General features: G+C 42.1%; 1 protein-coding gene across 1 annotated transcript in view; it reads left to right on the top strand.

Annotated features, from left to right (window-relative positions):
- The window catches only part of LOC115075810 (sialic acid-binding Ig-like lectin 13), a 143,945-nt gene that overhangs the window by 78,323 nt on the left and 38,024 nt on the right, over window positions 1–27,598 (top strand). The window contains exon 4 of the mRNA XM_029576610.1: window positions 24,009–24,302. Within this exon, the coding sequence (XP_029432470.1) occupies window positions 24,009–24,302 (294 nt within the window). The remainder of the gene's footprint in view (window positions 1–24,008; window positions 24,303–27,598) is intronic.

Raw genomic sequence — 27,598 nt, forward strand, 5'->3', positions numbered from 1 at the left:
TTTCTGGATTGCCCTGAAGGAAGAGTTTTGCTTGAAAAAAAGAATATTATTATCTGAATTAATAGAAGAGGAGACTGTATCATCTGCGGAAGCTGGGGGAAAGAGCATTCAAAGAGATGCAGGAGTAAGGGCTTCAAAAGGGGAGGAGGAGGGACTCATCAATGAACACTCTGAAGTGTTGGACATTGGGGGGTCAGAAATAGCCATCAAAACTCACATAAAAAAGTTGGAAAGACCTTTGGTAATCACTTTGGACAGTGTATGGACTGCAATTATAACTTTGGAAAGATCCATATCCAAATTAACTAATATGAGAATGGATATGAACAAACGGGTATTAAAATCAGAACAACTTGAAACACAGAAAGTACAACTGGAGGAATTGGAACAAAAACTATCTCAGGTCCAGAAACTACAAGGGGGAATAATACAAGGGGAACTGATCTAGGCAAAAAATCTTTGAGAGATTAGAAAATGAGTCGAGATATTTAAATTCACGAGCAGGGCCTTGCGCGCCGGCGCGCCTATTTTCCATAGGCCGCCGACGCGCGCAGAACCCCAGGACTCGCATAAGTCCCAGGGTTTCTGAAAAGGGGCGTGTTGGGGGCGTGGCCGGGTGACGCCGCGTTTGGGGGTGTGGCGCCGGCACGGGGGCGTTCCGGGGGCGTGGCTGTGCCCTCCGGAACCGCCCCCGGGTTGGGTCTCGGCGCACCAGCAGCCCGCTGGCGCGCGTGAATTTACGTCTCCCTCCGGGAGGCGTAAATCCATGGATAAAGGTGGGGGGGGGGGGGCTTAGATAGGGCCGGGGGGGGGGGTTAGGTAGAGGAAGGGAGGGGAAGGTGAGGGGAGGGCGAAAGACAGTTCCCTCCGAGGCCACTCCGATTTCGGGGCGGCCTCGGAGGGAACGGAGGCAGGCTGCGCGGCTTGGCGCGCGCCGGCTGCCCAAAATCGGCAGCCTTGCGCGCGCCGATCCAGGATTTTAGAAGATACGCGCGGCTACGCGCGTATCTTATAAAATCCAGCGTACTTTTGTTTGTGCCTGCTGCGCAAACAAGGGTACGCGATCGCGCAGTTTTTAAAAATCTACCCCTTAGAGAATAGCCACTGCCATTAGTAATGGTTACATGGAATAGACTTAGTTTTTGGGTACTTGCCAGGTTCTTATGGCCTGGATTGGCCACTGTTGGAAACAGGATGCTGGGCTTGATGGACCCTTGCTCTGACCCAGTATGGCATTTTCTTATGTTCTTATGTTCTTAAATCTCAGAGTCATAAATTTTCGTCAAATGCGACACATCATTACAAGATCAATTTAAAAAGTATATGAATGAGGTTTTAAAAATAACATCAGAAACTACTCCTCCTTTTGCAAAGATATATTATGTCTCGTATAACAGAGTAAATAAAGAACAAACACCTCCATTAAATGTAACTGAGTTTCTCAAGACATCCAATGAAGAATTTGTGGAAAAAAGTGGAACAGTATTGGTAAAATTTATATTTCCTTTGGATAGGGATACAGTTCTTAAGTTATTCTTGTGAAATTGTGCTGTCAAATATAATCAACAGATTTGGATATTTCCGGACATTGCCAAAGTGACCCAACGTAGAAGGAAATGAGACAACTAGCTGAACAAATTGGAGCTCAAATGATAATACGCTACCCATGTAAATGTATGTTAAGATTAAACAACATGAAAAAGATATATTTTGAACCATCAGATTTAAAATTGTTCTTAGAAGCTAAGTAATTAGTAAGGAATAATGTTGGCTAAGAAGGTTACAGAATAGTAGAAAATATGTGGGGTAATACTTCCTTTTTCCTAAGAATTGTTACTTTAAATATAAAGTATATAATATACTAAATATCAGGAGAGGAGAGTCTGACTCCACAAGTAGTAAACCCAGTAATTAACTATAATGTGGCCGGGGCCGGAGGGCCCCTGAAAAACCAAAATGATACCTGAAGTGAAAGTGGGACCAGAAAGGAAGGGGAGAGAAGAAGGAAGGAAGGGAGAGGATAAAAAAGGGAGGGGAAGGGGGAAGGAAGAGGGGAGAAAAGGCAGGAAAGGAGAGGAAAGAGAAAGGAACCAAAGAAGAAGGGAGGGAAAGGGAAATGAGGGAAGGGGAAAGAGGGAAGAAAGGGAATAAAGGAGAGGGAAACCTGGAAAAACAATAATCAAACAGTGTTGTGTAATTAGAGCTAGAGATGGCAGACGCCAAAACCATAAAAACTGAAAGATGTGTGTAAATCAGAAGCAAAGTGAAAGGTAAAAACGAAACAACAGAAGAACCGGGTGATACGATGCCCTTGATAACAGTGAAATCAGCGGCTCAAGTCGTGGCAGATCCGTGGTAATGCAGCAATAAAGCCCAGACTAAAAACAACAAACCGAATTGTCAGAAAAACACGTGTGAAAAAGATAAAAACAAAAACCTCAAAACTATTGCAACGGCCTCAAGCCACAGTGAAGTAAATACCTTCAGATTAAGGGAATCCCGGAGGAACTATCTTCTTGTACTTAGGGAAGCGTAAAGGGAATGAAGGTAAGTATCTTCTCTGGAGTCATCGTGGGACAGCACAGAAAAATTCAAAGGACGGACCCGAAGGTCTCAAAAAACTGTAAATCATAGTTGCAGAACACAGAGGGTCAAAGACAAAGGATTAAACAAAGACAGCTATAAAAACCTAGCCAGAGAAGCAGAGGTATACCTTACGTATTGATGGGGGTTACACGTGTGCGATCGGCTATATAATCATAAGTTATTGCACCTAGGCCAGGCATCTTGAAAAGGCTGTAAACAACAGATAAGAGAGCCGTGAGTGCGAGTAAACAAACCGGGAACCGAGAGGAATAATACAAAATGAGGATTAGCTGAATGATCCCGGGCTTCTATGCCTAGACCAAACGTCTTGAGAAGACTGTAAACAACAACAAATATGGTCGGGTGAAGGAACCGGGAAATGAAAGGAATAGTGCAGGATAGGCGTTAGAGAGATGACTCAAAGGGGTATCGTAAAACTTACTGAAGACTCTTGCACACAAGGATCGGCTGTCACTGTGTCCCAGAGAAACTAAGAAAAGATTCAAGAGCATATAACTTAATCCTAACTGCTCGGTTTTCTTATTCTAATTCTCTCCCCAGTTATAAGACCCTTGTTGTAATGTAACTTTTGATCTCTTTGCACTTGTTTTTGTTCCATTTTCTGTTCACACCCCCTCGTTGTATGTAAACTGGTATGATGTGGTTTCTAATCACGAATGCTGGTATAGAAAAACTCTAAATAAATAAATAAATATAAATACACTAGCTGGAGTCGGACCTACGCGGCAAACAGTCATGTTATCATGATTGACAGGTCAATCGAACACCAGTGAGTGATGCCAGAGACTCACGGGGGTATAGCAAAGACTAAAAAACTAAAAAAGTTACCATGTGTATCACCAATAGGTGATCAAAAAATAAAATAAAACTAGATCAGGTGTGAGACCAGTAGGGCTGCCAAGACATTGGAAAGATGAAAATGGACTTAGCAAAAGATAGACATAAGAGTACCTGTACACATAGAAAAACTAATCACCAAGTAAAATGGGACTTGAGAGCCAAAATGAGCATGGCAAAAAAGACATCGGATCAAAACTAGTGTGATCATGTAGGCAAACATGCACTAGTAGCGGACCTACTGTATGTTGGAGTGAAAGTGAATGCCAGATATAGAGAACAGAAAAGGGGGCTAACAGACTGGAAGGTGGACATTATTTTGGGCAAAAGGGGGCTGGTACACACTGAAAAAGGGGTGGGGGCGGGGGAGGGGCTAGAAAAAACTAGAAATAACTAAGGAGCAGAAACTAGAAAAATGCTGACCACTCAATTTCCTTATTCAAGCCGTGCGGAGCTAATGAGTTCAACTCATATATCCATTTTTGCTCACATTGAACAAGGAATAAAGACCAATTACCACCTCGTGTGGGCTTGGGAAAATGTTCTAAGGCAAAAAAACGGAGATCTGAGACAGAGAGGTTGGCATCCTGCCAGTGATTTACTAAAGGTGCCTCAATGCGGCCAGATCTTAAGCAGGAGCGATGTTCCACTATTCGGGATCGAAGGGGATGAGTGGTTTTCTTAACATATATTTTTGAGCGGGGACATAAAATAACATACACTACGCCACTTGTGGAGCATGTGGTATACTGTTGAAGATGATACTGTTTAGCGGAAAACGGATGTTGAAAGGTTTGAATAGTCATGGAGTGTATGCATACGGAACAGTGAGCACAGGGTCTATGGCCTTTTTCTGTATCTCTATCAGTAGAAGGTAGGGGTTTATGTTCAGAGGTGGTGAGAGAGTCCCTTAAGTTACGACCTCGAGTCAAAGCAAAAGCGTGGCAGATCCTGAAAAATCATATGAGGAAGGAGAAGATGCCAATGGGACTTAATAATGTTAATAACTTCTTGGGTATGAACTGAAAAAGGAAGCACACAAGTGAGTTGTGTCGAAGACTCCAGGTGACGTGGAATAAAAAGTAAGTCTAGATTCACGTACAAAGCTCTCTTGTAGGCCCATCTTATAGTCCTCCTAGGATACCCTCGTTCCTGAAAGCGAGAGGTCGTAATCTTAGACTGTTGAATGTAGTCTTGACGGATAGAGCACAATCTCCGGAGGCGGAGAAACTGCCCAACGGATATATTGTAGAGATGTGAATCGTGTCCTCGATCGTCTTAACGATCGATTTCGGCTGGGAGGGGGAGGGAATCGTATCGTCGCCGTTTGGGTGTTTAGAGTATCGTGAAAATCGTGAACCGGCACACTAAAACCCCCTAAAACCCACCCCCGACCCTTTAAATTAAATCCTCCACCCTCCTGCACCCCCCCCCCCAAATGCCTTAAATTACCTGGGGGTCCAGCGGCGGTCCGTAGCTAAATCGGGGGAAGGGGGAGGGCAGGAAAACCGACACACTAAAACACCCTAAAACCCACCCCCGACCCTTTAAATTAAATCCCCCACCCTCCCGAACCCCCCCCCCAAATGCCTTAAATTACCTGGGGGTCCAGCGGCGGTCCGGAACGGTCTCCTACAAGTGAATCGTGTTGTCTTCAGCCGGCGCCATTCTGCGCCGCCATTTTGCAAAATGGCGGCGCAAAATGGCGGCGGCCATAGACCAACACGATTCGACTGCAGTAGGTCGTTCCAGACCCCCGCTGGACTTTTGGCAAGTCAGGAGGCCCCCCCAAGCTGGCCAAAAGTCCCTGGGGATCCAGCGGGGGTCCGGGAGCGATTTCCTGCCGCGAATCGTTTTCCGTACGGAAAACGGCGCCGGCAGGAGATCGACTGCAGGAGGTCGTTCAGCGGGGGTTCCGGACCCCCTACTCATAAGTGCCTCTTCCCATCTTAATGCTACGCCCTCCTGCCCCATATTTTGAACCCCATCTTTTTTTCAATGTACCATATTTCCTGTACTTCTTAATCCCATTCTCTTTACTCGCGGTTTAGACACCCCTTTAACTCCCAGCCCCCCCTTTTCTGCCCCTTTTGTCCCCCATTTATCGAATGTTTTTAGTTCTCTGTATAACAAAGTTCCTTTTATTGATTGTTCTCTGTAAAGATACCAGCCCCCTTTTCCCTACCTCGTTTTTGCCCCTCTCATGATTGTTTATAGTTCTCTCTAAAATAATGTCCATATTATTGCTTGTTCTCTTTTAAGTTAGTTTTCCTTTTAATTATTGTTCATTGTTCTCTGTAAAGCTCGTTTGCTGCATTTCGTTTACTGTGAACTGATGAGATGTTCCCAACGTTCGTCGGTATATAAAAAGATTATAAATAAATAAATAAATAAATTTCAAGGTAGAAATGGCCTTTCTTTCCAGGCGGGAGATGTTGCAGAATTTGTTGGTGAAGACTTGTTCCCGACGGGAGAGATCATGCAATACTAAACGTTCGAATGCAGTAATTAAAGGATCAGGGGGACCCGGGGGAACCCACAGAGATTTACGAGAGAGAATCGAGGTATCAATGGTTGGGGGTGTAGAGGCAAAAAACAGCTTTACCTTCAGGAGTCTCAAAAACCATTGAAAACTCGTTCGAATTTTGAACGGATCATATGGAATGGTAGGTACAAAAGACAGGCCACATTGCAAAAGAAGTAATTCAGACTGAGAAAGTTGATGGGATGATAAATTGAAAACTGGATATAGGTTGGGTTATTGCCACAGGTCGAATGTCTGTGTTTGTGAGCGAGTTGTGCGTGATGTCGGATCTGGTGGTTTGTGTTTGGGACAGGGGAGGGTATTGTGGTCAAGGAGGTCTGGAAGATGGTTGTTGGTCTAAAAAAGAGGAAAAAAAGGAAGAGGTAGAAGGTGTAGGATCTACGGATTGTGGTGGTGGTATAATTGGTACAGCAGGGTCCCTGATTTCGTCCCCAGAAGAATCGTCCGAGGAGCTTTCCGCAAAAGCAACTTTCTTTTTTGGAGGGCAAGGAGTGGTAGACATCCATGGGTAAATGAGTCAATCGGCAAAGATGATTTAAGCTGTTCAACCTTAGAATTAACCTCTTCTTGTAAGGAACAGGCAATCTGCTTTGTTGTTTCAACGATTAACACCATGAGATCAAATGAACACTTGTTCAAGATCTGGTTCCATTTGGCAACAAAATCCACGTTGTCAGCATGTAGGCGAGACTCCTTATTGACTCATAGACTGCGTGAAATCCATCGAACCCGACAATACTCAGTACGTGTGGCAGCATGTAATTCTGCTCTTGTAGCCCGTTTTTGTAAAGATATAGTTTCAGTCCATGTGAACGAAGGCAGACGAGTAGGCTCATCCAAAAAGAAAGGTGGTGCAGCAAAAAGTGCTTGGTAGTCCTCTTCTGAGTAACTGAATATGTCCTTATGTGACGTGGATACCATCCAAGATTCTCCACAACTTATTGGGCACAAGCACACAGAGAGAGCGGAGTAAAGAGCACACACATTTAGATAAGCAGCAACAAAGTAATGTGCGGTAATTAATTATACTGAACAATACTGTTTTAGAGAGAGAGAGATTTTAATGCTCAATGTGCAAACAACAATTGTGCACAACAGATTAACTATAGAGTAAAATAAGTTACCAAATAAGCCCCGACACGGCCGTGTTTCGCATCAGGCTGCGTCAGGGGGCCCAATTCCAAGATTTCTGAAAACAAAACAGTACATGCAGTTATTGTACAGTGTGGCAGTCACATTCAACATTGAATATAGTACAGCTTAAACCAACAAGAGATACCAAGGAGCACTTACAAGAATCGAGGAGACAACAAAGCAGGGGGGCTAAATATCAGGGGAGGAGAGTCTGACTCCACAAGTAGTAAACCCAGTAATTAACTATAATGTGGCCGGGGCCAGAGGGCCCTTGAAAAACCAAAATGATACCTGAAGTGAAGGTGGGACCAGAAACCAAAATGATACCTGAAGTGAAGGTGGGATTGTTTTGTTTTCAGAAATCTTGGAATTGGTCCCTTTGACGCAGCCTGACGCGAAACACGGCCGTGTCGGGGCTTATTTGATGACTTATTTTACTCTATAGTTGACCTGTTGTGCACAATTGTTGTGTGCACATTGAGCATTAAAATCTCTCTCTCTCTAAACAGTATTGTTCAGTATAATTAATTGCCGCACATTACTTTGTTGCTGCTTTTTTAATGAAGCCAGAATTAATGGACTCTGGCTGTTTTTGATGATCTCACTGGAAGTACAATACAAAAGCCTCAAAATATGCGCTCCTAGAACATCCTGATGCCCTTTAATGATGATGGAGCCACCCCCCAACTCCACCCCAATTTAGATATCTCTACTAAGTCTTCTTTTATCTCCCTGGACTTGGCCTTTCAGGCTCCGGCCTACTATTACTCGGGCGTCACCTGTCTTTATCTCTGGTTCCTTTTGGCGCTCGGGTCTCTGGATCCCAGTTTCGTCCGGACCTGCTTCAGTCTTCCTATTACCTCTGCTGGTCCCTGTCTACTACTATCTCTTCTACTGGGAGTCGTCTGATGGAGGCCTGCCTAAGACCAGCCAGCCCCGGCAGCCAAGAACTCAACCTGCAGGGAATGTGGGCTGGTATTGGCAAATCTCCAGTCGGCCTTCCTCTCTCAGCCAGCTCCATCTCCCGATGGTGGGGACCCTTAGGGCTTGCCCTGTGGGTAGCGTCAATCCCACCTCGGGCCAAGGGTCCACCTGTCACGCAATAACCAGTACAAGTTGCATCTTGGTTATTTGCACCAGCTGTGAAAAAGTTTTCCCTGGTAGAAAAATTGATGGCAGCAATTTTTACAGGGATCTTGAAGGGAAGAGAATTGGCACAGGGACAGAAGATATTTATCTATTCTTCCTTATTCTCTCTTACTCATCTGCAACGTCAACTAATCTGTGACAGAAATAGGTGGTTGAATTGGCTAGCTCTCTTAAAAATCCACAATTGATTTTTTATTATGACACAACATTACCAGATTTACAGTCTCTCCCTAAAGCAGTAGCAGAGGTGATGGGAGATAAGCATTTAATATCTCTATGATCTCTAGTAGAATATGAGTCAGTTTTTACATAGATGGCTCAGTCATCAAGTCAGATGTTTCTGCTAAAAACAACACTGCTGATATGGATATGGTTCATGGTTAATTTACTCCAGATTTTCAGGTTCAGAAACAATGGAAACTGTCTTTAGGTAATAATCATACAGCTCAGTATGCAGAAATAGCAGTCTTATATTTTGCTTTTAAACAGGCTCAGAAATAATTTAAACCTATATATTGTCACAGATAGCATGTATTTCGCGCAATCTTTCAATAATGATCTGCCTACTTGGATCTCTAATGGTTTTGTTACGGCCAAAAAGAAACCTCTACAGCATGTAGCTAAGCGGAAAAATATCCACAAGCTTTTCTTACCAGGGACCTGCTTTTACGTCACAAACATTTCAATCCTGGGCAGAAGTGTGACGTGTCAGGCACCACTGTGGAATATAGTGTCCCCTACCAGCCCCAAAGCAGTGGCAAGGTAGAGCAGAGAAATTCTGATGTGAAATGAGCTCTAACACAATTTTTATGTGGATGTGACTTGCAGTGGTTTCCATTCATTCCTGCAGTACAATTTGGTCGGAGGAGGTTACACCATATAAGAAAATGTTTGGTGGTGATGCTAATACTTCTTTGGATTTGTTGCCCTCCTAACCAGCCTCAACCTGGTTCTAAACACCAACAAAACGGAAATACTCATAATAGCACCGGATCAACCTGCCCCGCCAACATCCAGCAACTCTCCAGACACCTCAGGATATGCCACCGCACCTCAAGTCAGAGATCTGGGAGTACTACTAGACAACAGACTCAGCCTCAATAAATTCATAAATAACACTACAAAAGAATGCTTCTTTAAATTACAAGTGCTAAAGAAACTAAAGCCTCTTCTACTCTATAGGGATTTCCGCACAGTACTCCAAGCCATCATTCTCCCTAAACTAGATTACTGCAATTCACTCCTGCAGGGCCTTCCCGCATACACCACCAAACCACTCCAGATGGTACTGAATGCCACTGCAAGGATACTTACAAACGCCAAAAAAAGGGACCATATCACCCCGATCCTCCAGCATCTCCATTGGCTGCCCATCAAATATAGGATTCAGTTCAAAACCTGCATGATGATTCATAAGGCCCTACATAACATCTCTCCACTCAACTTAACCTTCCAGCTTCAACTACACTCCTCTAAAAAACCAACCAGAAGGGCATACCAGAACAGAATGATCACCCAACCTGCAAAATCTACCCTGAGGAAACGTGCTCTATCTACAGCGGGCCCGTCTCTCTGGAACTCCCTACCACCGGACCTCCGCATTGAGCCGTGCCATACTACTTTTAAAGTGAAACTCAAGACTTGGCTCTTCCGTCAAGCTTTCCCAGAGAGCTAAAAGCAAGAAGAACAACAACCATCCTTGCCTTACAGCAATAATCTAATGTTTATATTACTTCAGTTATATGTTTCCAAGTTGTGTTCTAAGTTGATCTTAGTTGTTTTTCCCAATAGATTGTACTTTATTATATATTATCCGTTCATTATTTCGATATGTTCCATGTAAACCGCCTCCCCGGCGATAGTTATTTCTGTTAAATGTGAACCGGAGTGATATGTATTGTATACAGGAACTTCCGGTATATAAAAACCAAAAAAATAAATAAATAATCCCACCCTGAGGATCATCTATCTCTTTTGTAGGAAATGTGGACTTCCTTGACTGACAGTGATGTTTTACCATCCCCCTGTGTTCCTGGCCTTCTTGTCCAGAAGAGTGTATCTACTCTTAGACCCCTACGCCCATGTTGGCAAAAACCCATTCCTATTTTTAAAGTTATAAACCCCAGAATGGTAGTGCTTTTGGACAAGAAAGGGAAGGAATGAAAATTACTCCATTTCAACTGCAGATTGTTCAGAATGGCAATGACAGTTCAAAAGTGGATGTGATGGCAGAATAGGCAAAAAAGGCAGGAACACAAAGAAATGGAGCTGATGACTCCTGAAGCTTCATTGATAGAACCACGTTTCACATCTGTTGAGATTTCAATGCCTCCAGATACTTCAATAGCAAAACCTACTGTAATTCAATGGGTAAAATAGAAACTCCATTTCTTGTGTTCTACTATCCCAAGAATAACATTATTAATATTGGTTTTAGATATAGCCCTAATTGCGAACTGCAGCATAATGCTAGGGGTTATTTTTCGTTTGTAGTAGAAAGCTATGATTGAACAGCCAAGACAATTAATTGATTGGTCATTTAAAAATCAGATCAATACATTAAAACCCACACACAGGAGGTGAGAGAATCTAAGATGGCGCCCTGAGAGGGTGTACCTTCGTTAGTTCTGGTTCCAGTTTCTTGGTGTATTCTTTATTTCTTTGAAATTTCCCAATGCCTCACAAAAGGAAAGGTAAAGTTCGGGTTTTTCCACCGGACCCGAACTCTGCTGCTGGACAGCGATTGATTTCTGACTTCGCCCTCCAACCACCGCAACTAAGGGCGTCAGTCCCCACTGGAGAGCAGGCAAGAGGAGAGCCTTACTCTCCTGGGGAACTTTCACTGAGCCCTCCCGAGTTCAGAACACCACCGAGAACTTTGCCTCCAACAGCCGACCGAGGAGCTGAGTTGCAGCCCGATGACATCATCGGACGAAACTCGCTGGGTGGCCCAGACGCCGACCGAACGAGCGGAGAGGAGGGAGTCATCTTGGACCCCCGAGAATCTGAAACGCTGGGAGGAGAAGGAGGAACAGCAGTGGTAATCCCCAGAACATCGGGTGAATCTGACGAAATCGTCGGCCTCGGAGTAAGAAACCTCTCCCGGCAATTGAACAAACCGGCGGTAATAACCCTAGATAACACCTGGGAACTCATGGCAGGAATGTCTTTCAAGCCTGATGTTCAAACTCAAAAACTGGATGAGATAGTTGCTAAGGTCGGCGTTCTCGAAAGGGACACAAGAATCAAATTTAAAGAGCAAGATAACTCTATAAATAAAATTAACGAAGTTATAAAAAGCCTCCAAATTGCAAACGCTACAATGGTCTTAGAAAAAGTATCATCTCTGAGAAGGCTTGAGACTATTGAAAATTATATGAGACATCTTAACCTAAGACTGTTAAATTTTTCAGTTATATCAGGGGAAATACCCCTATTATCCTTCAGGAAATATGCAATGGAGGTATTAAAAATTCCATGTGAAGAGATACCACCTATAAAAAACACTTTTCTTTTTGCCCAAGAGAAGCAGCACACCATTAACATTTCCTCCACGGGCAGATTTCCAGAACCTGACAGATTATTTAGAGAATTCTAATGATGAAATAATGGATCGTGCGGTGCTTTTTGTTTCTTTTTTTGATGAAGTGGCGGTCTCATTGATAATGAAGAGTTATTTTAAAAATATTAATGTTCTTTTTCATGGGGGCCTAATTCGAGTGTACCCAGACCTAGCTAAGTCTACGCAGCAGCGTAGAAAAGAATTCTTATCTTTGAGAGCTGAGACCCTAGCATTAGGGGGTAGCTTTAAGTTACGCTATCCCTGTAAATGCATTATTCAACTGGCCAGAAATACTTATGTTTTCTTTTTACCGGAACAGTTGAGGGCTTTTATTTCTGGTAGGAGACTTCCTGATGAGGAATAATGGGTATATATGAATATGGTGGTGGTCAGGGCTCCTAAATTTGAAAATGCTTATGTTATATACTCCTCGTAAGAGTTTCTGTTCTCTCCTGTTTTCCTTTGTAACAAGAGATTGAGATAGAGATATTTTGACTTGTATGATTTATAAGGTTGGTTAGCCTCAGATTATTTGTATACTATATCTCTGTATTTCCAATACAAATGTTTATTTGTATATTTGTTAAAAGACTATAAATAAAAAATTTAAAAAAAAAAACCCCACACACAGATGAAAAATAATTACATATGGATCAGAGACCTTTAGATATTAAGATATCACCTATATCACAAGGTCTGATCTTTTAGCCTTATCCATACCCCATAGTGGTTAAAGAAAATGTCCTAGCCATATCCATTATAATACTAGTAGATGCTGAATATAGGATATACTTTAGGGATGCAGACATGTAATGGCCTTGCACAATTACAACAGTCAGTGAATGATGAGTTAAGGAATTTACAACAAGCAGTATTGGAATTTGATATACCCTTAGTTTCTTTTAATAATCAGGAGACATAATGGGGAAGATTTTTTAAAAGTACGCGCACAGGGGGTGGAAGGGGCAGCTTTTCAGGGGTTACACGCGTATCCCTTTGAAAGTCTGCCCCAATGTGAATTGGCATCTTATTATTGTTACATTATGACATTTGACGAGCCCCGAACTCGGCCAGCTAATACTATTATAGCAGATTATTATCCAAATTTGAACCATTACTTAGAAGAAAATAGTCCTTTGAGCTACAGAAAATGTCTTACTCAGGACTATAGATATGATCCTCCTAATTTTTTAAATCATAATGGTACACATATATCAGGTAAATATCAGATTTCTAAATGGGCTCAGAATGTCACTGGCATTATATTTTGTGACCATTCCTTTTATGAAGAGTGGTAAAACTTATGTTCAGAATAAAGCATTCCTTTATTGAAAAAAACTGAATGGTGACAAGTATAATAATGAAGGAGAATTAAAAGTTTGGCAAGGCTTCTTCAGGCAAACTTTTGCAGACACTTTTTGCACCTAACCTGAGTGGGTAATGATGGCTAATACTACAGGGTATTCCTGGTCTTTATATGAAGGTGATTGTAGTCTGTCCATAAACAGATTCACAATAAGGTGTCAGGATGTGAGAACATACTTAAATCTCTCCCTTTATATATGCATGCATGTTGCTTTTGGAAAGAAAATGTGTCCATAGACCATAATGTGAAATGGATTAATGGTAATTAAAATCCTGATTTTGGCTGGTTAAGAAATTTAATATGAGCAAAATTAATGGTGTATATAGCTTGTATTTACAGTGTAAGGATGCTAACCTGACTGAATCCTTTAAGACTAATCCAGAGGAACTCGGCACATTTTAATGCCAAACAAATGTTATGTATATAGTTTTTATTTAACAATCAGATCAAAAATACATATTATACAGGTACCACTATGTGCTACAAAAGATACTCACATTAAAATGCTCACATCATACATCCATACATACCAAACATACTACCATATCCCACACCTCAATATCACATTAAAATACATCATGTAAACTAACAATGCTTGTAACTCATATTATGCTTGAAGTATATCACAAAACATTATATTCACACTTAATTTTCGGACCATTATAACAGATACAGGGTCGGGGGAAGTGCAAGATAATTGGGGGCAGATTAAATGCGGTAGTTGCTCCGTTTGCCAAAATGTATTGCAGATTAACGAATACAATGTGCCTCATTTCACATATCCATTTATTTTGAGAGGAAGATTTACATGTGCGTCCAGCATGGTAATTTATGCAATCGTGTGCTCGTGTGATTTGATATACATTGGATATACGAGTAGGCAAATAAGGCAGCGCATCATCGAACACCAAAGTAGACTTAGGACAGGTAAAATCGGTGCTCCATTGGTAGCCCATTGGGATGCGGCCAAACATGTTCTTGATGATCTTAAGTTCTTTGTCATTCAACAGTGCCAAGTACGCCAACAAAGTGATATAAGTAACATTCTTAGGAAAATAGTACAGAGATATATTTACACGTGGAACACTGTGTATCCCAATGGATTAAATGATGTGATTGAGTGAGAAGCTTTTTTCAATACCTAATGGGGTTATGTTATGTTTTTGTGAGCAGATTTATGTGCTTAAGAACTGCAGCACATTTCCTGATTTTGCTATTTGAGGAATGTCTGAATTTTTTAGTTTGGGAGATTTCGATTTTGGTTGGATTCGGTGCTTTGGGAGATTGGGTGAAGAGCTGATTTGGAGTTTTTCAGGTTTTAGGTTGGGTATTGGTTCATTATTTGTGCATATATACATATGACCGTTAGATGATCGAGGGGTTAAAGGGGCACTTAGAGAAGATAAGGCCATCGTGGAAAGATTAAATGAATTCTTTGCTTCGGTGTTTACTGAAGAGGATGTTGGGGAGGTACCCGTAATGTAGAAGGTTTTCATGGGTAATGATTCAGATGGACTGAATCAAATCACGGTGAACCTAGAAGATGTGGTAGGCCTGATTGACAAACTGAAGAGTAGTAAATCACCTGGACCAGATGGTATATACCCCAGAGTTCTGAAGGAACTAAAAAATGAAATTTCAGACCTATTAGTAAAGATTTGTAACTTATCATTAAAATCATCCATTGTACCTGAAGACTGGAGGATAGCAAATGTAACCCCAATATTTAAAAAGGGCTCCAGGGGCGATCCGGGAAACTACAGACCGGTTAGCCTGACTTCAGTGCCAGGAAAAATAGTGGAAAGTGTTCTAAACATCAAAATCACAGAACATATAGAAAGACATGGTTTAATGAAACAAAGTCAGCATGGCTTTACCCAGGGCAAGTCTTGCCTCACAAATCTGCTTCACTTTTTTGAAGGAGTTAATAAACATGTGGATAAAGGTGAACCGGTAGATATAGTATACTTGGATTTTCAGAAGGCGTTTGACAAAGTTCCTCATGAGAGGCTTCTAGGAAAAGTAAAAAGTCATGGGATAGCTGGCGATGTCCTTTTGTGGATTGCAAACTGGCTAAAAGACAGGAAACAGAGAGTAGGATTAAATGGGCAATTTTCTCAGTGGAAGGGAGTGGACAGTGGAGTGCCTCAGGGATCTGTATTGGGACCCTTACTGTTCAATATATTTATAAATGATCTGGAAAGAAATACGACGAGTGAGATAATCAAATTTGCAGATGACACAAAATTGTTCAGACTAGTTAAATCACAAGCAGATTGTGATAAATTGCAGGAAGACCTTGTGAGACTGGAAAATTGGGCATCCAAATGGCAGATGAAATTTAATGTGGATAAGTGCAAGGTGATGCATATAGGGAAAAAATAACCCATGCTATAATTACACAATGTTGGGTTCCATATTAGGTGCTACAACCCAAGAAAGAGATCTAGGTGTCATAGTGGATAACACACTGAAATCGTCGGTGCAGTGTGCTGCGGCAGTCAAAAAAGCAAACAGAATGTTGGTAATTATTAGAAAAAGAATGGTGAATAAAACGGAAAATGTCATAGTGCCTCTGTATCGCTCCATGGTGAGACTGCACCTTGTATACTGTGTACAATTCTGGTCGCCGCATCTCAAAAAAGATATAATTGCGATGGAGAAGGTACAGAGAAGGGCTACCAAAATGATAAGGGGAATGGAACAACTCCCCTATGAGGAAAGACTAAAGAGGTTAGGACTTTTCAGCTTGGAGAAGAGACGACTGAGGGGGGATATGATAGAGGTGTTTAAAATCATGAGAGGTCTAGAACGGGTAGATGTGAATCGGTTATTTACTCTTTCGGATAGTAGAAAGACTAGGGGGCACTCCATGAAGTTAGCATGGGGCACATTTAAAACTAATCGGAGAAAGTTCTTTTTTACTCAACGCACAATTAAACTCTGGAATGTGTTGCCAGAGGATGTGGTTAGTGCAGTTAGTATAGCTGTGTTTAAAAAAGGATTGGATAAGTTCTTGGAGGAGAAGTCCATTACCTGTTATTAAGTTCACTTAGAGAATAGCCACTGCCATTAGCAATGGTTACATGGAATAGACTTAGTTCTTGGGTACTTGCCAGGTTCTTATGGCCTGGATTGGCCACTGTTGGAAACAGGATGCTGGGCTTGATGGACCCTTGGTCTGACCCAGTATGGCATTTTCTTATGTTTTTATGTTCTTCTTATGTTCTTATGAATTCCTGGGGAGTAAATGATCTAATGACGTGCAGCATGGAGAATTCTTTGCGTTTTTTGAAGGTTTTTTCGTTTTCCCTTGGATAGGGAGTCCCCCTCCAAGGCAATGACGTATACCGTTGGCTATTTAATGATTTGGTATGGGGCGGTTAAATAGACGTACGTTATGGTTTCACGTTAGGCTTCCTTGAGAAGACCTGGTTATGGCGGCGACATTCTACACAGCACTTTCGGCGTTTTACACAGCAAGCACGGTAGTGCTATATCGTCATTTGTAGACTGAATTTGAGAACAATTGAGGTAAGATTCTGAGGACCACTTGTTTATTTTATGTCAGTGTTAGTAATGATGAGTATTGCATTTGTTTGACGCTATTAGAAGTGGGTTTAGTGTACGCATGCGTATGAAGGCAGCGTGTGTATTAGAGGGAGTCTGGCTCCAATGTGATTGATTCTTAAGGTTCTTGCCCTTAAGTTGGTAAATAATCTTCAGTCAGGGTTTGTGATAAACCCTTGGTGAGTCAGCAAAAAAAATTTTAAGGCTCAAAAGGTTGTAATGCGTTATGTAACATAGAAGGAATAGTCAACACCAGCAGAGTTAAAAGTATCTGTTCTTTTGATAGAGTGTAACACTAGTTTTAGGTGAGTTAATATCATGGTAAATGCTAGTTAAATGATTAATATTATGGGTAACTTTATTGGCATCAAAGGCAAGATAGCGATTAATGTATTTTAAATTAATATACATCATATACAATTTGATGCAGGATGGAAAAATTTTCGAATCAGTTGGACGTATTTCCGATTAAATGATGTCCCTGCGGAGATCGAAAACGGGTTAAGGCAGCTTAAATAAGCTTTGATGTATACCAGATATTTAATACAAATTACCTGCAAAGTTGCCGCTTAGCCTGTTAAACATTTTTAACAAATGTGGTATCAGTTTCTCTGGTGTTAAGTATATCTGGTTGGTATCGTATATTTAAGGTGATGGTGCACAGGGTGGACTTACCTGTTTTGAATATAATATTTATTTTAATTATTATGACATGTTTTTTGCAAGGTCATAGAATCCAATGCTATGTGCAGTTGATATTCACACAATAAACATCATGCAACACAAGGATGTAAAATTGATGTATGGACATTGATGAACCTGTGCTTTGAAGACATCAACATATGCCTGTTATTTAAGTCAGATAGCATCTTTCCCTGAAGAAGCCCCAGGGGAGGGGCGAAACGGGTATCTCGTCGGGTACTATACTGTTCATCACAACACAAAGTATTATAAAATTGTTTGTTTAAATAAATCTGTAGATACTTTGTATCTGTTATAATAGTCCGAAAATTAAGTGTGAATATAATGTTTTGTGATATACTTCAAACGTAATATGAGTTACAAGCATTGTTAGTTTACATGATGTATTTTAATGTGATATTGTGGTGTGGGATATGGTAGTATGTTTGGTATGTATGGATGTATGATGTGAGCATTTTAATGTGGGTATCTTTTGTAGCACATAGTGGTACCTGTATAATATGTATTTTTGATCTGATTGTTAAATTAAAATTATATACATAACATTTGTTTGGCATTAAAATGTGCCGAGTTCCTCTGGATTGACTCTAGCAACAGAGGTATGCACTTATGTACATGACCTGAATCCTTTAAGAACCATCTACAACAAATGAGGATTAAATACTTAAAATTGAAAATTGAAAAATGCAGCATTGCAGGAGTAGGAAGGAGTATTTGCCCTTTCAAAGGTAAAGCAGCTATAATCAGTAAAACAAGGAATAAAAGATCTGCAATGTCTTCTGACCAAGGAGATCGAGAGATGCCATAGAAAGGAAAGACATTAAACATTAGAGGGCATATAAATAATTGGAATATTCAGAAAAATGTAACAGAGAAAATTGAGGCCTTATAAAGAATTACAACATTTTCTGACCTGAACACATGGCATATATATGCTCAAGGATCATCTCATACAGGTTTATGAAGTCACACATCATCATGTCGAAGGTATTTATGAATTTGGTATTCTAGAATCTGTTAGAAATAGTCAGTTTCTTGAAGCACCACTTAATGAGTGAATGGATTGGATGGGGTTTTTTTTTATCTCACTATAGTACAGACTGCGTTGAATCTCACAGATGCACAAATCAAATTGATGAGAAGACTGACACATGCAAATCTGCATAGTGTCAGAGAAACCCTATATACAGGTAACTGAAGCCTATGGAAAATTGGCATCCTACTTGAACTTTTAATTCCTAATTATATATATTATCATAATTGAGAAGTTCATAATATAAGACTTTTATATAAATCTGGCACAGCTTTAATGAGGATAAGGGTAGAAAATCATTTTTAGTTCATCAACCAGGACTATGAATCAATTAAATATTTGGATGTGAAAAACAGTGATTTAAAAGATTATCTTTGTAATGAGACGGAGGGAGCTAATAGCCCTGTTACATCAGAACTTGTTAAATCTCCCTTTCTAGAAATGTATCCTCTGCAAAATGGGAGTTACATTGTCCTTGCTGATAAGACTAATTGTAATTATGGGATCCCATCCTCTGTCCAAGAATGTGTTACATTTAATGATATGGCCACCTGCTACTATCAAACATATAGGAAAAAATCCCTTCTTCATCAATGGCTCAAAAATGTATAATCCATGTTCCAGCTTTACAACTACAATTACTATGCCTCCTAAGTATCTTCACACGATTTAAAAAGACTAAGGTTTGACTCTATTCTACAAGGGATCCCATGCAGGACATCTTTACTGACATAAAGACTGAACTTCTGAGGTTATATACTCATGAAGGAGACTTGCCTGAGAGGTTAGAACAGCTAGGGGATGCTCTACAACAAATGTTTCCATTGGCAATGCAAGGTATCTGCTCATTAGAAAAAGGTGTGAGTAATCTCTTATCTGGATCTTTGAAAGGAGTTAGAGGTATTCTCTTGTTACTTAAGCCTATAATTTTACTTGCTGGGCTTATTTTTTATGTGTAATTCTTTTCAAGTTTGTCTCATGGCTACCTAGTCAACTGAGAGCTGCAAGGAGCTACATTCCAAGGACACGGAAGCATGATTCACCTCCCAGGTCCATTAGCTACCTGTTTTCTAGAAAATGAGAGATGAACTAAGGAACACTATATTACTTCTTCTGCCATGCTTACTTCATACCCACCTACTATAGTGTTAAGAATTAAACAAATTACTTACATAGAGATTAAACAAGAAAATGTATCTTAAAATGGTCCAATTGTTACGGTCCCGGGCTGTGCCCCGGTTCCTCCACCTACCTCGGGGGCGGTCTGGGCTGTTTTGGGGGTTCCTCGAGCCTGCAGGCCCTCCAGCGCGTCTCTCCCTCCTCGGGAGAGATGCCGACGGTCCGGCGCAGCTGTCCCCGCTCCCTGACGCACACGCGTGGGGAGGAGCTCCACTTAAAGGGGCCAGCATGGGAAAATCCTCAGTCCTGCTGTAGGTGACATCAGACGCCCTCAGGGTATAAGTACCCTGCACCTAGATCACTCCAGTGCCTTGCAACGAGGTTCCTCAGGTTCCCTGATCTCTAGTTGCTGCGTTCTCCTGGATTGCTCTTTTTTCTCGACCCGGCTTGACTCCTGACTCGTTCTCCGTCTTCGTCCCTTGGCTCAGGTATCTGCTTCTGACCTCTGGCTCCGACCCGGCTCCGTCCACGACTCCGTCTTCTGTCTCATCCCTGGCTTGGTTTCTCCTCCGACTCCCGGTTTCCGACTCGGCTTCCTTCCTGGTCCTCGCTGGCCCTGAAGATTCACCTAAGTCCCAGCGGCCGGACCCCTACGGGCGCCTCCTGGGGGGGCTCCGGCTTCCAGGGTGAATCTTCAAAAGTCCCAGCAGCCAGACTCCTATGGGCTCCTCCTGGTGGAGTACCGGCTTCCAGGGTGAAGACTCTTCAGTCACCGGAGCCCAACGTCGTCCGTCCTCTCAGCCATCGCTGAGTCCTTGGTCGCATAGGACTCCACCTTGTCCCAGTGCCGAAGCCTTCCCTGAGTCCTCCGAGCTGCCTCCCAGTTGGGACGCTTGCCGTGGTCCTCCACAGCGCACCATCCTCTGTCCCAACCGGCCAAAGAGTCCACAACCATAACACCAATATATAGCATAATATATACTTGCAAGATTACAGGATGCAATTATATGTCTACAGGCTTAAATACTGTACATTATCATAGTATGTATGGCCTATTTCTCCAAGAATCCAGGAGCCCAATAATGTATGTATGTGTTTATTTATTTATTTAAAGATTTTTATATACCAACATATACTTTGAGTATCACATCGGTTTACATAAAACATGAACTTGGCATAGTAGCGCTTTACAGGGAACTAGTCATATAAATAGGTAACTTGCAAAGAAAAAATATGAACGTAGAAACAACTAAAACAATTAACGTGAACTTGATTTACAGTATTTACAGAGGATTTGTAAAAAGATAATTGTAGTTCATAATAATTGTAATTCATGGTTGGCAGAACCTAGGCAAACATTAAAGCATTACCATGATTATTCTTTATTTGATATTGTACATTCTTCAAGAACAATCAGGCTCAAAGATGGCAGAATCCTTCAAATGGATAAGACATCATCCCAAGCCAATCCCGCCATAGCGGAAGTGGATACCACATTAGAGTGGGAGACCATGCTCAATGGATATCAAGGAGACCTGTCTCTTCCTTCTACATTAAGTGACAGTGTCTAAAATCTACTTGACAAAATCATCACAGAGAATGGCTTCAGTTCCTCCTTAAATCTTGTGATTCTGTGCCATACTAATTCATTTTACTAAAGGGGATAGTCAATGTTGTGTAGCCCAAGATGAAACAGGTGCAAGCAAACTAAATGATAAGCTGAAGCTTATACAATCAGGGGGAATACTACAACTGTCTCCTAGCCAGGAGGTAATTAATATTGCTTTTAATTTCAGCTCAGAGGAAGAGACTAAAAGTATTAATATAAGAAATCAAACAGATTTAAGAAAGAAAGTGATGGCTGCACAGAACTTGAATAGATCAAAGATGAATACTTCCATGGAAATGGTCATTGTATCCATGTATCTGAGATCTATGAATTCTAATAGTTAAATCCTGCTGAGCATATGACTTGATTTATATACACTGGATACTGAAATTATGTGCTTTTTAGTGAAGAATACATCTATATGTATAAATATAAATGAAAGCATATTAAATATACAAATATGCCAAGCAATTTTAATTATGTTGCTTTTACTGTTTTAAATAAGATATACATACTAAAGCCTTGGTGCTTTGGGAGATAATTTAGTACCTAAATTATTGGATTTATATATGACCATAAATTCATGTGTTTCTGAGATGTTGAGACTATGAATTGTCAGCAAATAATATAGTATAAAAATGGTTAGATGGAAGGACTCGAGGCTGCCATTTTGACTTATGGCATTCCTGAGACCAGACTGGCAAAAGTAACTCATATATGGTAAGACAAACCATTTTTTACCTATTTTCTGTATTAAAGATAAGGCATGATCAATACATGATCAAACATTTCTCATGTAAAATATATATTCCTATTTTTTAAGAATATCTGACTGATTATTGAGTTGCTCTGATCTTATAAAATATAAAAATTGTTCCTATGTAACACATTATCTTTAACAAGCACTGTTGTGTTAAACTTAAGTTGTAAGGAGAGGGATTAACCTGTAAGGGAACTCCTTAGTAATGTTTCCCTCATTTATTTCTCACTTATTTCTGCCTATCACTACCTTCATGTCCAGTATGGTCAACACATCTACTGCACTTACCACAGCCAGAATGACCATTGAATGAGGTGATTAAATTTGTGGTGATACCAGATTATGCAGAGTAGTTAAATCTCAAGTGAATTGTGGTAAATTGCAGGAGGATTTTTATGAGACTGGAAGATTGAGCTTCCAAATGGCAGATGAAATTTAATGTGGACAAATGCAAGGTGATACAGATAGGGAAAAATAATTCTTATTGTAGTTATACAATGTTAGGTTCCATCTTAAGAGTTATCACCCAAGAAAAAGATCTAAGTGTTATAGTGGATAATACATTGAAATCACTCACTCACTGTGCTGTGGTGGTCAAAAAAGCAAACAGAAAATATTAGGAATTATTAGGAAGAGAATGGCAAATAAAACTGTAGGTATCATAATGTGTCTATAATGGTGAGACCTTACCTTGAATACTGTGTGCAATTCTTGTCGCAAAATCTCAAAAAAGATATAATTGCACTGAGAAAGTGCAGAGAAGGGTGACTACAATGATAAGGGGAATGGAACGGCTCCCCATGAGGAAATGCTAAAGAGGTTAGGGTTGTTCAGCTTGGAGAAGAGACAGCTGAGGGGGGATATGATAGAGGCCTACAAAATCATGAAAGGACTTGAACAGTTTAATGTAAATTGGTTATTTATTCTCTCAGATACTAGAAAGACTGTGGGCACGCCATCAAGTTAGCTAGCAGCTCATTTAAAACAAATCAGCGAAAATTCTTTTTCGCTCAACGCAAAATTAAGCTATGGAATTCATTGTCAGAGGATGTGGTTATGTCAGTGTAACTAGGTTTAAAAAAAGGTTTGGATAAGTTCCTAGAGGAGAAGTCCATAAACTGCTATCAATAAGGAATAGTAGCTTGGGATCTATTTAATATTTGGGTACTTGCTGTAAGGTCATGCAGTTCCCATTCCTGCTTGGCCACCGTAATATGGTGCCAGGCTAATCCCTGGCAAGCAGGGGGTTAAATTGTGCTGGGGGGATGGGAGCTGCGGCTGCCCGTATCTGGGCCCATGAAACAGGATAGGGCAGGGGAGGGGGGGTCGGAGGTTTGTTTAAACCTCTGTTTCTGGGGAACCTATTGGTTCCCCTCCAGCAAGGGTAGATGGGAGTTGGAGGAGCTGTGGGAGGGTCATTGTGACCAGCGGGCATTCTTACCTTGCCTGCTGTCACACCAGGACGCTGCAACCCGCCCGCCCGTCCCTAATTTTGGTTGATGTTACTGTTCGGGGGTTTTTGGCATTGTCGCAGCTGGCAGGGGGGTCGGGTAGCTCGAGCCAATTGGGGGATTATGCAGTAGTTAAAAGTGTCTGACTTGACAGGTGTCAGGTCAGTGGTTCCTAACTGAAAAACTGGGTGCAGTTGTTGATGGTCGCGGGGGCCATGTTCATGATGTGACTACATGCAGGCTGGGATAGCCTTTGAGTGTCCGTCTTGCTGGTTCGTGGCGGATGAGTGGGGGTGGGGGGGATTTGTTGTTATGGTGAACTGGTTCGGGCTCTGGGATGTTGTTAATAAAAGCTGCTGCCTGTTTGATCCCAACCTATTATGAGTATTCATTTGTTGTAAAGGGTTGGGCTTGGGCAGAAGCATCAGTCCTGGCTACCCATATTATAGGTACTTGTGACTTGGATTAGCCACTGTTGGACACAGGATGCTGGGCTTGATGGACCCTTGGTCTGACCCAGTATGGCATATCTTATGTTTTTATGTTGTGTTCTTATTCCATCAGTGCAAGCAGACTGGCCTGATTTTGGAGATTGGTTGAAATCTAACTGTAAAGCACGTCGTGAAAAGATTATATGCACCTGTTGGATCCGTTCCAACCCTCCACCAGTGTTGTTATGGCTCATTAATGAGGAGATTGTCACTGGGAATTACAGCAACCGTACCATGCAGGTGTTATCTGGATCCTATGAATATAAAGCAAACAGCACATTAACCTTCCAAGACCACCGAAAGCACAACAAAAGCACCGTCAATATTCAGTGCCTGAATGCAAATAAACAAGGCAGTCTCCAGAAAAGTAACATATTTTGCATTATTATTTTATTGAAGGTTATATTGTAATCATGACTATTGTTGTTACAGTTGTTAATGCAGAAAGCCTGATACAGGGAGGGGAAGAGTTCAGACAGATTAGGAAAATTACCTATCTGGGAGTATTGGGCTACTGATATAAAAAGATGCACTAATTATGTTAGCTTGGGATTTAACTTGTGTTTTAGCACATTTTTCTGGGAAATTAAACCTGGTATTTAATAGGAGGGACCAAAAGCAGGAGTTAAAACCCATGCTAAGAATAGCTTGGAGGATGTAAGCCCCCATATTAATGAAGGAATTAGCTATTCCCCAATAATGCAGGAAGGCCTACTCAAGGACAGAAAGCTTAAGATATAATTACTGTACTTAATACTAGGAGGTCAATATTCAAGCTAGCTGTTTAAGTAACTTAGGGGGTCATTTATCAAAATGCGATAAGGCGTTTTCGCATGCGTTAAGGGCTTATCGCATGCGAAAGCACCATATCGTATGGTGCGATGCAAATTCAGAAAATAGGAGGAGTTAGGGGCAGAGAGTGGGCTGGGTTAGCCTGTCTGCGAAGAGCTATCTCACACAGCCATAATGCTGATTTTAACTACACCTCTTTGAATTGTGTTAGGCTGTGCGATAGCTGCCATGAGGTAAGGTTTCATTGCCCTTTATGATGTCTCCCGTAAGGCCCATTTCAGGTGAATTGAAGGGTCCAGAGCAGAGAGAGAGAGAGACTGGCCATAATGTTATTCCCATAGGTAGATATTTGTATTCCTATGGTAGGCCCACCTAGTAACTCAAGGTGGGGTTTAGGTAAGCGTGTAGGGGGTTAGGGGCCACTTTGACATTCTACGTGACACCTACGAACAGAACAGTGGTCTAATGAAGATTTGATGACCTTTGGAGTGAGGAAACTCACTCCAAGATGAGATTTGGGCAAGGTTCTCTAAACCTAGCTTGATGGACTCTCTACCTGGGTAACATCAAGCGAGGTTGAGAGAACCTTGCCCAAATCTCATCTTGGAGTGAGTTTCCTCACTCCGAAGGCAATCAAATCTTCCCAAGAGACCACTGTTCTGTTCGTAGGTGTCACGTAAAATGTCAAAGTGACCCCTAACCCCCTACACTCTTACCTAAACCCCACCTCGAGTTACTAGGTGGGCCTACCATAGGGATACAAATACCTACCTATGGGAATGACATTATGGCCAGTCTCTCTCTCTCTCTCTCTCTCTCTCTCTCTCTCTCTCTCTCTCTCTCTCTCTCTCTCTCACCTGGGACTATTAACAATGGTCCCCCAGTGGTTGAATGCAGGAAATACAACAGGTCTGGCACTTATTGCAGAATCTGAAAATGGTATCACAATTTGTGATAAATGCTATATTAGCATAAAACACACCCCTTTTGCTATTGCATGCGGTACTTACTGCATTTTGATAAATCCAGGCCCTAGCCAGATATAACTTATCTGGCTGTTACAAGGTATATTCAGAAGCACAGTTAAACCACTGAATATACACATATATATACTACTAAATCCCGCTTATCTGGCTAAATAAAGGAAAATTAGTTCTTACCTGATAATTTTCGTTCCTGTAGTACCACGGATCAGTCCAGACACCTGGGTTGTGACTCCGCACCAGCAGATGGAGACAGAGCAAAACTTGTCGGGCTCCCTACATATAGTAAGGTGCCACCCACAGCCCCTCAGTCTTACATAATGTCAAAGCAAAAGAAACTGCCTGACTAACTAACTAAACGACCCACCAATACAGGCCAATTCAACTACCCCCAGCTGGAACAGAACTGCCAGACCCAGAGGTGAACGGTATTACTCCAAACTAGAGTAAATGAGAACTTGAATCTAACTGAGCGGACTCTCTGTTACTTCAGCGCAAACCAGAAAACTAGAACAGACGGGCGGGAGCCTGGACTGATCCATGGTACTACAGGAACGAAAATTATCAGGTAAGAACTAATTTTCCTTTCCCTGTACGTACCCGGATCAGTCCAGACACCTGGGATGTACCAGAGCCAATTACCGAGGGTGGGAAGCAGAGAGTCCCGCTCGGAGCACTCTCCCTCCAAACGCCCCCGAATCAGCCGCCTGGACATCAAGCCGGTAATGTCTAGTAAACGTATGTAACGACTTCCAAGTCGCCGCCCTGCAGGTTTCCTGCGGGGACACCTGAGAGGCCTCTGCCCACGACGTGGCGTGTGAACGTGTCGAGGGAGCCCTGAGGTCCTTGGGGGCCGACTTGCCCAGCAGAAGATACGCTGAGCCGATGGCCTCCTTGAGCCACCTCGCAATCGTGGTTTGAGAAGCAGCCGCACCCCTCTTAGGACCAGAGCACAAAACAAAGAGGTGGTCGGAAACCCGAAAAGGATTCGTGACCTCCAGGTAACGGAGAAGAACCCTACGAACCATCGAGTTTTCTCAAGTCTCTTGACCCCTTGTCAGACCAATCCACGTCTGAAAAGGCGAGAAGCTCAATAGACTGATTCAGGTGAAATGCCGATACCACTTTCGTCAGAAAAGACGGGACCGTTCTCAAGGAAACCCCCGAATCCGAGATTCGCAAGAACGGTTCTCTACAAGACAGAGCCTGTAACTCCGAAACTTGTCTAGCTGACGTAATCGCGATCAGAAGACCGTCTTCAAGGTGAGATCCTTTCAGTGTCACCCGCTTCAGGGGCTCAAATGGCACCACGCACAGAGCTGAAAGAACCCAATTCAGATTCCAGGATGGACAAGATTCCGCACCGGCGGGCGTAAATGTTTAGCTCCTCAACGGAAAAACGCGCCACATCCGGCTGGAGGGCCAACGACACCTCTTGAACCTTACCTCTGAGACAACCAAGAGCAGCTACCTGGACTCTAAGACAGCCCTTTCGCGAGACCCTCCTGCAGAAAAGCGAGGACCTCAGGCACGGATGACAAGATAGGATCCACCTTGCGAGATCTGCACCAGTCCTCAAACACTGCCCAAACCCGAACGTAGGCTAAGGACGTGGACTGCTTCCTAGCTCTCAACAAGGTGGCTACCACCGCATCTGAGTACCCCTTGGACTTCTTACGTTTCCTCTCAAAAGCCAAGCCGCGAGACAAAAGTGATCCGCATCCTCCAAACAGACGGGTCCTTGACGAAGAAGGATCGCGTCCCCGTGAAACCGAAGGGGAGGTTCCGCTGCCAACTGTAGAAGATCCGCGAACCACGGTCGTCATGGCCACTCCGGCACCACCAAGATCACCTCCAACGGGTGCAACTCTATTCGCCGCAGCACCTT

This window comes from Rhinatrema bivittatum, chromosome 14 (assembly GCF_901001135.1).
Source record: "Rhinatrema bivittatum chromosome 14, aRhiBiv1.1, whole genome shotgun sequence".
Classification (NCBI taxonomy): Eukaryota; Metazoa; Chordata; class Amphibia; order Gymnophiona; family Rhinatrematidae; genus Rhinatrema; species Rhinatrema bivittatum.